The following is a 14,500-nucleotide window of genomic DNA, read 5'->3' on the forward strand; positions in this document are numbered from 1 at the left end:
CTTCAATGAAAAGTTGGAGGGCAATAGTTTTACCGATACGAAGGACTGGAAGCCCATGGAGCAGAGTGGAATGCCTATGCTGGAGAAGAGTTTGGTGAGCTTCTGTTGACAATCTTGCATTGTTCAGTCAAGTACTTATGCGACATGGGTGATACCAGATGTTGACCTGAATAATGATGATGACGATAGTGAGGGGAGGTGAAAAAAGGCAGGAAGAAAGGCGGAAAGAAGGACGAATATCCTTTAGAGGTGGATAGCTATGGGCTGCCGGTCATACCAGATGTGAAAGGCTTAACCTTGAGAGTAAAAAGTGTCTTATCAGGATGTTCCTCACAAAACACTACAGTCAGTTTCACAAATGATGCATCTGGAGAGCTGATCAACTGACCGGCTATTTTCAGGGTTGTGCAGCCAACAACCAAAGGCATCTGTGCCTTGAGCCTCAGTGAGGGAAGGCTCAGGGGGACTTTATCGCAGCCAAATTTTTACCTACCGGCTGGAAGCTTGACGATCCGTCAAAGATTCAGTTGGCTGATGCTGACCGGCTGTTAGAGTTGTGGTGTCAAAGACAGAAGGGCCATGTTCGCCCAACCTTTGAATTTAAAGGCTGGGAAGGCGACGATAAGACGATGAGAGAATCGGCAGAGGTGATTTCCGGAAACGGTTCTGACACGAGACCCAAGGATCCAGTGAAAAAGTCTACCAGAAAGCGCACTGGGAGGGTGGAACAGGTGTCAAGTAGTGAAGACGAGGACAAGGATGATGAAGATGAAGAGAAGGACGACAACAACAACGACAACGAAGAGAAGGACGATGACGATGATGATGAGAAGGACGACGACGACGACGACGACGGCACATCGCCACCTCCAAAGTTGACACCTGCCACAAATCACATACCGGTCAAGAAATCCAGGCCGGTCAACATGCGCAGCAGGGCTAGTCCGGCTCCATCTGCTGCAGAGCATGAAGATCCCCACCCACTGGTCAATAAATCCGTGCCGGTTCCTTTGCCACCTAAATTAAAACTAACTAAAAAGTGCAGTAGGGTTGATCACATTCAATCTGATTTAGAGTCGGACAGTCGGCCTCCAAGAAAGAAATCCCAGCCAAACAACGCCAGTACCGGTTCTGCGCAATCAACCGGTGCTCATGACAACGATCCTCCTCCTTCAAACAGTCGAGCATTTGGTCCTACATCTGGTATCCATGCCAAGAAGAAAAACCACAAAACACCGGTGCCCAAACCAACACCCGCTTGCCCCAAGGACCACCGGCAAGAAAGCCCAAGGACATGAAGCACAGACCACCGATCCTGAGCCAAAGTGCTCTCTTAGAACTTCAAAGGCCTCTTACAAAGCTCAGTATATGCAGTAGTAGTAATTTGGATCTTTGCACACAAGTATTCTAGCGATAGGTGTAGATAGCATATGACCGGAAATACATACTTCATGTTGAAAGTCGAGATATCGATATCAGTTGACATGCCAGCAACAACTCTTGTGTGCAGTCAAGGACTTCTTGTCTTGCAAAGGCCTCGTCCGGCGACATTGCATCACCAGCCCGGTCCATATCCAACCGGTGGATTGCTATATGCAAATTGCCTACAGCCCATTGGATTACAAATCCAATGGGATCCGGTCGAATGACAGCGACTGAATTTCAATGGTCAGTATGATATCTGGAGCAACAAGAAGGCTTACAAGATCGATCCGGGTCAACATGCGCCGGATCCACATCAAAACCCATCTCTAGAGGGCTTTCATGCACCGAATCCATATCAAAACCCATCTCCAGAGGGTTTTCATCCGGCGTGATATTATTCCTTAAGTCCAGCGATTCATCTACATGATTCATGTTGAAGCCCATTTCCAGCACCTCATCTGTGTGTCTGGCTGGATCACTGACATCGATATCGAACCCCAAATCTAGCACATCTCCCACGTCTGACTCTGGAGGAAACCCCAATTCTAACATCTCACCATTTGACTGTTCATCGTCAGACAGGGTGGGGAATTGCATATCCAACATGTCCGGTTGTGAGTGGTTTGTGAGGGTTGGTTATCCGGTCATCATCTGACTCAGAAAAACCCACGTCCAATGACCGGTGGTCATCCCCGGTTTGAAAGTGGACCGTCTTCAATCTATTGCCATCTCTCAGCCGGTCATGAGCTGACATGACATCTAGGTCTTCAAAGGTGATGTCAATTGTCTTTGCTGTGCATGAGATGAACTCACATTCATCCATGCTTGAACAATCCATCATAAGGTTGTTGTAAGTGCGCTCCTCACCTCTCAGCTGCAAGGTGTCAAATACTGGCATGCCGGATAATGTCAACCGGTCCATTGTAGTAGTATATAAATTCTTACCTTTGTCCTCACTAGGCACATGTAGATTATGCTTGGCAATGGCGGACAATCACATCCTTCTTGTTTTCATTTTAATGAAAGGGTTGTATAAATCCGCGGTCTTCATAAGATCACCGGCAGAATAGATGTTCTGCTGCAGCCTGTGACCGGATGGTTTCGTCACAGGTTAGCTAGTGACAATTGATTGCTGATGATGTGTGAACCACACAATGTGATATTCAGATATAAAAATAGACGCTGACAGCGAACAATGGACTCAGATATATCTGGGTCAGGCCGGGTTGCCGGTTGCCGACATTTTCCCAAGGGTGGTTGTTGAACACGTCTCTTCTGGATTACTTGTCCACTAAGTCTCTACTGCAATCATCTCCCTGCCATGTCTTCTCACTCTACTTCTGCGTCTTCCACTGCCGCTGCCAACCAGGCTCTCATAGCTCTTGTAGCCCGGCTCACTGAGATGATTGAAGACGTTATCTGATTGCCGTCGCAAGAGGAAAAAATGGAGTTGAGCCGGAAGATTGCTCGCGAAGTGGTATGTTTCATTCTCTGTCAGTTGCTTTGATTGATACTATGGTCACACAGAATGATGCGATTCGCGCCTATGGGAAGGAGGCTTCCTATGTCCCCCCTGGCCTGCTGTCACTTGCAGCAGAGATCTTTCGCGCTCAGAGGCGCACCACACAATTGGTGGAAATACCGGACTGGACCCGTCTTGGGCACAATCAGGACATGTGCATGAAGCACCCATTGTACAGTAAGACATTGGGTGATGTACCACCTATTGCGCCTGCAGCTCCTGGTGAGTGTCTTCCTCCTCATCCCACCGGTACTCACACCTAAGACTGCAATAGCAACTGCACCGGTACCTACGCCTGCACCTGCGCCCACACCTGCACCACCACCTGCTCCTGCTCGTGCCCCAGCACCTGTGCCACATGTCAGCATTCGCATGCCCAGACATGCAGCATCCGGTGAGCCTGCACCGGCAGGGCCGTCGAAAACACGGAAACATCGCCTCAGTACCAGCCCTCCTTTGCCTCGTGCCAACCAGTCCCAGAAGCCTGTCATCAAGTCGAAGGAGAACTTGTCTGACACTGACACTGACACTGAGAAGGTGAAGGGGAAGGGGAAGGCCAAGGCACCGGAAGTTGACGGCGATGAGGATGACGACTTCATCAATGTCGATAATCTTCTGGACATCGAGGTAAGTGTTTTTTCTTCGTAAATTCAACATTACTAACACTGAAAACAGCCCCAGAAATCAACACGCAAGGCTGTCATCCCTGCAAAAAAGCCAGGCACACTGAAGGCAAGTCGGTTGGTTGTGAGTGAGGGCAATGAAGAAGTAGATGAATTGGAGGAGGATGAAGAGGCACAAGGCAGATCAAAGGCAAGTTTTTATTGTTCTTTATATTTGCCGGTCCATCGCTGATCCTGGTACAGGCCACTGTACGACCAGGGAAGCGACAAAAACTGGTAGGATTTGCATGTAACTGCGAAGGTCGAATCCAGACTGACATTATTCCATAGTCCATCCAGTCCAAGGGCAAGGGCACCGGCAGGAAAGCCAAGGTCCAAGAACAGGTGAGTCTTCCAGTCACTGCTATGTTTTTACCATGCTGATTCCTCATAGCCCCCCACTGATGGTTCTCTGCCGCCTTGTAACAGATGCCGGGCGAAGAAGGTGGAGTGTTGCCCCTGGTTGACGAAGAAAGGCGATGTCGCCTCGACTTGCTCGTTGTGCCACCTCTGGAAGATGGCATGCATCCGGACCGATACAGCGAGCGCCACCATTGCCCCCACCACCAACACTGCACCCCCTGTGGCCGCAGTCACCACTCACTCTAAGACGACCCGGTCCAAAGCCACCGGAAAAAAGATGGGGCAGAAATCTAATGTGAAAGGCAAGTCTTTTGCTTCCGGTTGCATTCTATTCTAATGCATGCTTGTAGACAAGACAATCCGACAACCTAGTCCTATCCAAGAGGAAGACGAGAGCGTCCAGATGCTCGATGGCACTGTGGATGTGACGGGTGCCCAACAACAATCGGCCCCTTTGGCATCTGCAAACAATTTCCCTCCTGATCACTGGATCGAGCCCGACAATGACGAGTTGCCACCTCCACCTCCATCACCGGCCATGGCCTCAGAGGACGACATCCGGTTCTCACCATTACCTGTCGTTTACAGCCCGCCCTCCCCTACCACGCCTTCCGGACCCAGTCAATCCACCCGGCACCCCCTTTCTCATGACCAGATGGAGGCCATGTTGGCCCAAATTTGTCTTGAGATGGAGGAACTTCGTACATGCGATCAATTGGAAATCAACTTCCAGCAACTTCGCCTGGAGCGTCGAATGGACCTCACAGAGGCATCTGACAGCGCCATGTCGATGCAGATTGATCACATCAAGCAGGATATGCATGCGCAGCGTGCACTCCTCTCTGAGTGCACCGCCGAAGTAAGAGGCATTGTCAGGTACCTCAGGGAGCAGAGATCCGGTCAAGCGACAGCATCAAGTCCACTGGCATTCAATCCACCCCCCATCACAGCTCCCAGCCCATCCATCAGTGCGTTTGCCCGCACTGTGACCAACAATGTCTTCACTCCGGATGTATCTTGGATGGGTGCCCAGACCGGTGGTGATACGTTTGGTGACACTGCAGATGGCTCACCGGTCGCAAGGCACAACCAGGTGTCATCCACCCCACCAACATCCCGCCATTGACAATGAGGGAATCCGGCTCGTCTGTTCCTCCGGTAGGGTCACCACCTGCGCAATCTCCTGATCTCCCAGTTGCCAGGCCATCAAGTGTGCCAGCTAATGCGCAGTCCATCTTGGCTCCTTTGCCACGCCCGCGATATGGACCTCTGTCGCACCAAGGTCGATCAGTGAGTGCTAGATATCCATGCAAGCCTTCCGGTGATTGGACACAGTAAGACTAGCACATCATTCATGTTTTTGTATGTACTAGTCGTCTACATTGTGTTGTCAACCTTGCATGCTTTCAATCAATATGATTTGAATTGCATAATATGCATTCAGGAGTAAGAATGTTGTGGGACTGGATGGCACTCTGCCGGCTCATCTGTATAATCCATTTCACCTTCACCTCTATCACACAGCGCACCACCGGCTTAGCCATTTCATTCACTACCCGGCCCATCTGTATCATACATTTCATCACCATCCGGCCCATTTAACACTACCGGCTCATCTGTATCATCCATTTCACCCCCCATCCAGCTTGTCCGTTTAACACTACCGGCTCATCTGTATCATACATTTCATGTACTACCATCTCATCTGTATCATCCATTTCATCCCCATCAGGCTCATCCATTTCATTCACTACCGGCTCATCTGTATCATTCATGTCATCCCCATCCGGCTCATCCATTTCATTCACTACTGGCTCATCTGTATCATCCATTTCATCCCCATCTGGCTCATCTATTTCATGTACTACTGGCTCATCTGTATCATCCATTTCATGCCCCTCTGGCTCTTCCGGCCCATTCATTTAACACTTCCAGTTCATCCATACCATCCATTTCACCTTCGCCTTCCATACCGGAAGAAATTTCCATCATCTACTGGATGGGATATCATCGAGCTTTACCCCCCGGCCCACTCGTCTTCCGTTGAGCTTACCCCCCCCCCCCCCCCCGGCCCACTCATCTTCCATTGAGCTTACCCCCCGGCCCATTTGTCTTCCATTGTGCCTCACATACTGGCCCACTCGTCCCCATCACACCTATATCCCTGGCCCGCTGGACTCTAGTGCACCCCATACCCCCGGCCCACCCGTCTCCATTGTACCCTGTACCCTTGGCCCACTCGTCCCCATCGCACACTGAATTCATTTATATTCATAGATATCCTATATAGTACATTCCTATACTACCGTCTACAAGATATACCACCGGCCCATTCGTTTGGAACAGGTACACACCACCCTCCGGCCCACTCGTCTATCATGGTACACTTATGGCCATGGGCCCACATGGGCTGGCCCGCCTCTATTGGTACATTGTCACCTTTAGCTGTCCGTCTGATACAGGTAAATTCACTGAAGGGGCTCGTGCCACAAGGTCTGCCTTCAATACAATGAGCGTTTGGAGTGTTTCAGCAATGGATGCGCTGTCATGCGCTTTTGGGAGAGTGAAGAGATGGTCGAGGTATTAGTTGAAGCGGATGGCCTTCTGGGGAAGGTATTTCTTCTCTAAGGCAACCCACGCAACGTGTGGGTCATCTATGTCGCGTAGATAGACAAAGTCCTGTGCATCAATGGCCATGGACAGGGCACTTAGAGCCAGAAGGCGACGCTGCTTGTAGAGTTTCACCTGTTCATCATGTTTCTCCTTATGGATGATGTTTTGGTCAGCGTCTGTGAGAGGAGCCGGTGGTGATGGTTCTTTCTCATCCCCACTGACATATGACCACAGCCCAATACCGCCGGCCCACATCTTAAAACCAGTTGCCCATTGGGAATAGTTAGAGCCGTCGAGGGTGAGCTTCTCGTGCGGGTATTTCTCGGTCTTGGGAAGAGAGTCGGTAGAAGTCATTATGTGATAACAGGGGCCGAAGGCAGGAGTTGGTCGGCGAGAATATAGTCGAGAGAAACAAGACGTCTAGTGGAAGAATGCCACTATCCTTTAGGCAGGGCTCATAACCTGTCAGAGAGGGAGAGCTAAGGTAGCGCGAGCCTCAGTCTATGGTAAAGAGACTAAATTACTAATGAACGAACCTAAGGTAGCACGAGCCTACAGGTAACCTAATGAGTATGTGACAAGAGCATACACACCTCAGTCTGTGGTAAAGAGACTGAGGTGCAACGAAGGCTTCTTGGCTGCCTTAAGTAAAGAGAGAAAATAAACGTAACCAGGTGAGTGACATGCAATGACAGGGGGAATATATATGTTTGACAGACATGATATTAGGATGACACCCGGGTTAGGATGATACCGGGTCGGGTGCTCTAATGGATCACCTCTCAATAGTTGATGTTCGTCGAGGGTTTATAGGCTACAAACTGCACCTGCGCCTACGGGGAACCATGCTGATGTTTCATCATTCGGTCTACATTGCACCTTCAACAGCTCAAGGTATGACTACTATGTACACTATCAGGCGCTAAAAAGTTGGCTGCCCTGCTCTACCCTGATCATTTGTCTTCATGCTGAGGTACCAGCATGCCAGAATTATATGACGGAGACCATCTCGTGCTGCTCGAACCTCAGTGGAGAAGTCCAACATACACAGTCCTCGAACAGTCGTGCTGACTTCTACGCAGTCATCATGGGCATGTGTATCCCAAATACTGATGATGAGACGGGGCGCGAGAATAAATGGCGCAGTATCGTTGAAAAGCTGAGAGACTCATCGCTGGGGTCTACGTAGTACGAGTGCGCATGTTAGTTATCTCTGTATAACCCTTTGGAAGTATCATACCAGAATATGAGCCCATAATATAACCAATAAGATTTGGTTTGTCAAATTCCTAGCGGAGGTCGATGGATACGTTCACAACCCACTCGATGAAAGGGGACCTACAGGGCAAAGTACAGGATATGATACCGAACGATCATAACCATATATGTATTAGCCCTCATTTGGGTTTCCCTCCGTTCCTTAAAGTGCCTCGCGAGGATGGCAGCCGCGAGAACAACTAGTAAGATGTCATAGCACACAATGGGGATCGAAGTATAGATTGCAGGCATAGGTCCTATGTTGAAGGAAAGAGTGCAATATTTGGCATGTCGAGTTATGATTTCTTTCACTGTGCAATGAGGCAGGGTCAGCTTGCAGCCAAATTCATCCGAGTAAAAATTCACCTGAGAACACCGTTGCTGTCGACTGTATAGATAGATGTCCGTCCCGATTGAGAGGGCGACGAATGGGCAAGAATAATCCCACTAAAACATGAAGTAGGAGCTTGGATTGGTTGCATATAGCATAAAGACACCAGATGAGAATAGCTGTGGACGCAAGATTTAAATCCATAACAAGATGCGAGAATGTAAGTACTATATCATACCCTCCACAAACCAGAAATATACTGAAAATCCCCATTCAATTAGATCGATAAGACCGTAGCCTAATTCACCTTGATGATAAGTGGATGCGCATCAGGTTGAAAACAATATACTTGCAGCTATAATGATACGAGAACAACAACTCTTGAGACTTGACTCTTGAGACGTATTTGGGACGTACGGCTAGGACGTGGGTCAGACCCAAACTCTCTAGATGGAAAGCATTCGACACACTGACTGATTCAGGTATGTATAACAAACCTCCCCCTAGCGCTAGTCAGTTGATAATTGGTCGGGTAGGCATAGGGCTACAGCACAGAAGCCGCACAGCCTGGTATGAGTGTCAGCAAAGGGCCGTGTCAAGGAGCCACGACGACGTACAGTGCCAGGAAAAGACCAAAATATCGAACCTAGCGTAGCAAATAAAATATAATACAATGCATAAGCGCTTTCCGCATCCAAGCAGCAGCAAAACTCACAATGAGGTACAGGCATGACATTAGCGACCACAGTCGTTTCTGGTGATCCAGTCAATCTCCGGGCTGATATGGTTGTGCAGATCTAGGTTGAACACTGACCCAGACATAATCAACCTATGCTGGTAATAAGTACTCAACCGCTAGAAGAGAAGACCATGACCTTGATTTACCTCTGTCTAACAGAAGAACTAGACGATCTTTCGTTCAGCAGCAGTGGTGACAAGGTTCCCGAAGGCCACTGACGGTACTCATATAACATCAGGGTAATGATTGGCACTGAAACCGATGTTCAGCACAATCACGATAGCCACAAGTCAGTTAAAATATGCTGACGAACCACCTGCACTGTTGTTCCAGCAGGAGACCAGCGGCAACTTCTTGTTCTGACATGAGACTGCAGATCGAATGGGACCTGAAGAGACTTATGGGCCGCTAATCGTTGATTACTGATATACTACGATCCTTATAAGGTGCGATAGGATTTCCTTGCATCTTGAGGGCTGTGATGCTTAATTTGAAACAGTATACCACACGGTCGCGGTGCTACCGAGTAAGTTACCCGAACTTGCTATCTGCCCATCACGAACTGCTGTTCTCACTAGAAGTTAGCTAGAAATAAATCGATTATGTAGTGGTACTATCCTTTCTGGCAGTGCAATCGGCACCCCACAGAAGTCAGCAGTCACGCAAATGTTATAAGTCACAGCATATCACACAGGCCAGATTTTCGGGTCCGTCCGTCCAGCCGAGTCTGGCTCACTCAAGTGCCAAGACACTAGTCACTACCATATCATGGACTCATGAATCACCCTTGGCAGCACTTTTAGAGCTTGTCAAGGTCTGTTAGACCCGGTTTCCATGTAGGACAAAACACATCTCTGAGACAACCCTCTCGCAAGAGGGTCTCCCTCAAATCCTCAAGAGTCACCAGAATACCCTTGTAGGCCTCGTTGGAGGGTTGGTTCTGGTCGTCTCATGTGGTTCTAGAGAGCCTTTAGCGTGTTATTTTATGTTCCGCTGCCCTCGAGATCATCATATTGTAGGTCCCGCTGCCCTCAAGATAACCTAGAGCCTCTGGTGCTCCTCGCGCATGACTCATGTTTTACCCCCCGTGTTTCTACTTACACCTATGTCATTTTCTCGCATGTTTTCTCTACTTACATTATGTTTTTTTCCGTTGTAGTTGTCATTCTAATAATATATATCACACTGCTGTATCATTGTTCTTAAGATTCAGTGTTTTCAAATGTGTCCTGACGCAATCGAGAGCAGGCATTGGAGCCGCTATACTGACATTGTCAAAACAAGGAGAAGTCAAAACAATAAGTCCATAGTAACATAAGTAGGGTACGAAAGGGACAGGGAAATATGAGCGCAGGATGAGTTAGGAATGAGCAAACCATCATCTGCAGCACGAGACGATGAGCAAAAGTAGCATCCAAAAAAACACGAGCGTACGCAAATTGAAATACAATTAAGATGAAGGGGGGCGAGGAGGGTTAACTGGATCTTGACTAAATGATCGTGCCACATTGTCATGAGGAACATAGTCCAAAGGCACAGTATCGCGGATGTGATCTGCCCATCTGGAATTATGGTAACGAGTCCTGCCTTGAGGGTATCCACCACGGTAAGTTCCTCCACCAAGTGCCCGCCGTTCATCAAGGTCATCGCGTCGAGAGTATCCATTCTCACGAGCATAGTTAGGACCAAGTACCGGACTGTATCGACTTGAGTATGAGCGTTCGTGCTCACTGTGAGCATAATGATCATCACGGTATACCTCCAAGGCTGGTGAGCTATCCCGCATGGCATATTCATCGTTAGTACGAGGCTCAGGTCCATAATGGTCGGGAGGTTGCGAACCAGCATAACGGTGATTGCGAACGTCACGGTGGTAGAAGGCATCGCGAGGGTAGAGAGCATCATGCTCAGTGATTGGGGTATCTTCACGCAGATGGTGGACCTCACGACGACTGCACAGCCTCGTGTATGTACCATGGCTCACGAGAATGATTGCGAAGAGGCTGATGAGGATCGCGCGAGGTGTTGCGAGGGACGTGATGGGGAGTGTCTCGAGGGTCCTGACGAGGCTCGCGGGGATCGTGAAGAGGCTCACCCTCATGAGGGTCATTGTGGACAATTTCATGTTGAGGTTCCCGTGAGAGGCGTACAGCATCACCCTTGTCAGAGCCTTGCTGGATACCCTCACGAGGGTCATGATGGACAGAGAGCTCATCATGAGCTTGGGGTGGGTTGGCTGGAGGGTCACGGGAGTCATGAGAGTCGTCAATAGTACGAGGATCCTTGATGGGATTGGTGACTCGAGGTGGTTCCTGCTGATCTCCTACTGGTCCGTCATCCTGCATCGCCTCTGAAGGTAGGTCCTTCTGTAACGTCTCCTTAGGGACATGATCTAAACCAGAGGAGACACCACTCTTCACAGCTGCAACCGCCTCTCGCCCTCATCAACTTCAGATCCATCCGAGCGGCCATACGCCATGCGAAGAGCACGTTTCATCTTACCCTTGGATTCCTTTGTGAGTGGGCGTGGTTTTACTAGAGAGTACATAGACGGTAGATCCTTAGCCATTCTGTAAGAATAGCTGTTTCGAAAAAAGGCTTACCCTTTGTGCGCACGTTAGAGGGACCATCCTGGAGGAATGCTGGTACCAGTAGCTATACGCCTCGAGTCAAGTAAAGTTAATATAAAATAAAGAGTACTCACCTGCAGTCTCAGGCTCTGGCGATGCTGCTACACTCGATGATCCCACTGTCAATGGGGACAGAGGGCCACCCTTTATCGGAGAAGTTGGTAGGGCAGGCGTTTTGGGTTGCTTCGGCCGTGCAGCCTTCTTCTCCACTTTCGAAGTATCAGACTTCTCGCTGGACGGGGCCGGCCTTTTTAACGCATGTGAAGTATCCACGAACTTCAGTTTCCTCTTCTTCCCGCGTGCTTCTTCATACTCCGATTCAGGCTCTGTGGCGACATTCTCCCCAGCTGAAGTACTAATTTCAATCACCTCGCACTGTGCTGCGGCAGTCGGTCCCGGCTTTCGAGCGACTTTGAGCGGGTGTGAGGGTGGTAGTGTAACGACTCTAAATGGACGTGATGGTGGCGGTTCCATGACATCTACTCGTGTGGCAAATTTTCTGAACTTCCGAGTAGTAGGTACTATTGGATGATCGTCATCCGAATCATCGTCGTCATTGGCGTCGGCGTTAGGTGGTGGAGGGGCCTTCGTCACTTTATCAGCCTTCTTGACTTTGGTAGTCGCATTGCTGGGCTTGAGACGAGCTGGGCCATGGTAGTCGGTGTCGCCATTAACAAACAGCCGTCTAGCACCAGCATGTGGCCAGTCAGAAGGAGGCGCTATGCCTGTGATGACAGGCCTCTCAGAGGCCATAACAGATGCTGCACATAACATTAGAATCAGAATGTTCTTACAACGAGAATCTTACCTCGATACGCCTTGTCAACTTTGACAACTTTCATGGTTCCTGACTTCAATGCCTCCACGAGCACCGCAATTTCCTTCTGTGTCAGCGCTCCAATGCCCTTATTCTTCGAGTTCTCATTGTGAGTTTCACCAGGCAAGAGACACCTTTCAGTTGGATATCCCTTGATGCAGAGATTGGCGTCAGCAAGTGCGCTGGACATGCCCTTCCAAGGGAAGTTTTTATCCCAGGCACACTTGCCCCCAAGCTGGGCTAGTATACATTTAGTCAGATGAATTAAAAGACCAGTGACGTTCTGACATACCGACTTGTTTGATAAGTTCAAGCTTAACCCACTTCAAAGCATCATCCCGTCCCTCGGGTGCCTGAGACTGATCACGACCATTGTTTGGAGGCGAGTGGGGGGTCAATAGGTCACTGCAAGTATCATCATGGAATGCTTCATCCACCTCGGCCAAGGATGTACTATTACTGTTTGAAGATGTGGTGTCAGTCAGTAGCATAAAGGTAGATACAATCATACTTACTACACGTGTGCTTTAAGATGCCCGATGATGGCATCATCACTCGCACGGCATCGTGTTTGCCAGAACTGCATCTTGCTAAGTATACGTGAGGATTTAGACGACAAAGAATCTTACCCCTGCAGCACCTGGCTGTGTTATATGAATGGCCGAGTGACCCGTCTTCATTGACCACTTTGCCACATAGGACGATGGCTGCTTCGAAGCCAGATTTAGCGGAGGCAGACTCGAGCTACAATAGCAATGTGAGATGATGACGAAAGTTCAGGTGAGATGACATACAATCTGTATTACTCTTCGATAATGTTTCTGAAATCCCTGTCCACGCTGAGCTATTGTCTTGAGTAGATGATCCAAGGAGCGATGCCTCCTCGTGCATGAACAAGAGGTCTTGGTAAGAATCGGGATAGGCCTCTTTGAATTTGTCGTAACACTGCGTGCGCACGGTCGCACCTGTAAGGAATATAAACCTTGTGCAAAAGAAGATGTAATATAGTACTTACTGGGCGTGCCGCCTCCGGCTGGGGCCTCTCTGCCAATGCGCGCAAGTTCCAGTCTGCATATGCTCTTTGAAGTAGTTAGCGTACAAGTTCCAGTAATTAATACCATTCACGGTGCGCCCGCGACTCTTCAAGAATAAGTTGATCAATTGGGAAATAGGGAGTGTAGTAGACATAGAGAGATCAAGAAAGCCGCGCTCGACTGCAGCAAACCCGACATCTAATGCTGCATTCAGCTCCGCCGACCTGCGTCCAGTAATTGTATGTCCCTCTTGACGGGTCACCGGCTCGCGCTCTTCGGGAAAGCGTTCATGGAATGAAGGACTTGCACCAATTGTATTCATCAAAGAGGCAGCATTAGTCTGGAATGGCGTTGGTGGAATAATGTTCGTTGCTGGGACGGGAGGTGCATGATCTTGAGACAATGACGATGGAACAGGCTGAGGGATGAAATGGGGCAACATCACCAGAAAAATCCTGTGTAAATTCCTGAAGGAGTTTGGCCTGTAGCGTAAGGCTCCAGGGAACATGTACGAGAGGTTGCTTGACCCGATAACTCGTAGGAAAATTAAAAACTTGTTGGTGGTGGTGCTAGACGGCTCATGTCCTGCGCGATGAGGTGATGTTGGGTTCCCCCAGGTAAAAAGACTCAGCCCCCATCATACTAAAGGTGTCATAGGAGTCAGGATCCATCCATGCAGGTTGCTGGCGCATAGAATTAAAAAAAATATCCTGGATCTGCGCAGGGGTTTGTGGGGTAGGAAACGGTGAGGCATGTCGACTAGCCACGGGGACTGTCATATCCCGTATTCTGGACCTACGTCCGATGATGTTCCCACGCCTTCCGGACGCCTTCCGGATGCACATCCGGACCTCCATACCCTTATCCATGACTCCATACCCTTATCCATGCCTGCAGTCCTCCAGTCCACTATCGGTTCGGATCCGTACACCTTCGTACATCCATATATCCATACCTTCGGACCTCCGCAGCTAAGCCTGCTTCATCCACCCTTGATCCCATCGGATCCGAGCTCATCCTACCTGAGACTTTAACAAGTTCAAGAATGTGTGGGCAAGGGCCTAAGTGAGGGTTTGAGTGAGGCGCTGAGGAGGCTCTGAGGAGGCT

The 14,500-nt window shown here is 49.3% G+C and overlaps 5 protein-coding genes across 5 annotated transcripts; 2 read left to right on the forward strand and 3 right to left on the reverse strand.

Annotated features, from left to right (window-relative positions):
• Positions 1–43: 43 nt before the first annotated feature.
• Positions 44–1,298, forward strand: DFJ58DRAFT_850059 (uncharacterized protein; the record flags this gene model as incomplete). Its single annotated transcript, XM_041393743.1, has 4 exons — positions 44–94; positions 128–188; positions 209–345; positions 522–1,298. Coding segments are annotated over 4 exons (1,026 nt in total), but the record flags the coding sequence as incomplete, so codon positions are not given.
• A 151-nt stretch (positions 1,299–1,449) lies between these two features.
• DFJ58DRAFT_739229 (uncharacterized protein) lies at positions 1,450–2,031 on the reverse strand (the record flags this gene model as incomplete). Its single annotated transcript, XM_041387026.1, has 2 exons — positions 1,450–1,655; positions 1,704–2,031. The coding sequence occupies 2 exons, from the start codon at positions 2,029–2,031 to the stop codon at positions 1,450–1,452; spliced, it is 534 nt and encodes a 177-aa protein (XP_041234763.1).
• Positions 2,032–2,746: 715 nt separating this feature from the next.
• DFJ58DRAFT_739230 (uncharacterized protein) lies at positions 2,747–5,098 on the forward strand (the record flags this gene model as incomplete). Its single annotated transcript, XM_041387027.1, has 9 exons — positions 2,747–2,809; positions 2,864–2,902; positions 2,953–3,169; positions 3,222–3,574; positions 3,623–3,764; positions 3,830–3,846; positions 3,901–3,954; positions 4,004–4,292; positions 4,323–5,098. 9 exons carry the CDS (start codon positions 2,747–2,749, stop codon positions 5,096–5,098), a joined length of 1,950 nt encoding a protein of 649 aa, XP_041234764.1.
• Positions 5,099–7,605: 2,507 nt separating this feature from the next.
• Positions 7,606–8,430, reverse strand: DFJ58DRAFT_832290 (uncharacterized protein; the record flags this gene model as incomplete). The annotated part of the gene is made up of 4 exons (XM_041392223.1): positions 7,606–7,874; positions 7,928–8,153; positions 8,209–8,352; positions 8,412–8,430. Coding segments are annotated over 4 exons (444 nt in total), but the record flags the coding sequence as incomplete, so codon positions are not given.
• Positions 8,431–10,362: 1,932 nt separating this feature from the next.
• On the reverse strand, positions 10,363–14,262 carry DFJ58DRAFT_739232 (uncharacterized protein; the record flags this gene model as incomplete). The annotated part of the gene is made up of 13 exons (XM_041387028.1): positions 10,363–10,835; positions 10,897–11,352; positions 11,415–11,447; positions 11,516–11,554; positions 11,617–12,303; positions 12,351–12,599; positions 12,652–12,818; positions 12,875–12,949; positions 13,000–13,103; positions 13,154–13,324; positions 13,375–13,427; positions 13,478–13,978; positions 14,037–14,262. 13 exons carry the CDS (start codon positions 14,260–14,262, stop codon positions 10,363–10,365), a joined length of 3,234 nt encoding a protein of 1,077 aa, XP_041234766.1.
• Between the last annotated feature and the right edge of the window lie 238 nt (positions 14,263–14,500).

This window comes from Suillus subalutaceus (assembly GCF_016647625.1).
Source record: "Suillus subalutaceus strain FC151 chromosome Unknown DFJ58scaffold_644, whole genome shotgun sequence".
NCBI classification, from domain to species: Eukaryota; Fungi; Basidiomycota; class Agaricomycetes; order Boletales; family Suillaceae; genus Suillus; species Suillus subalutaceus.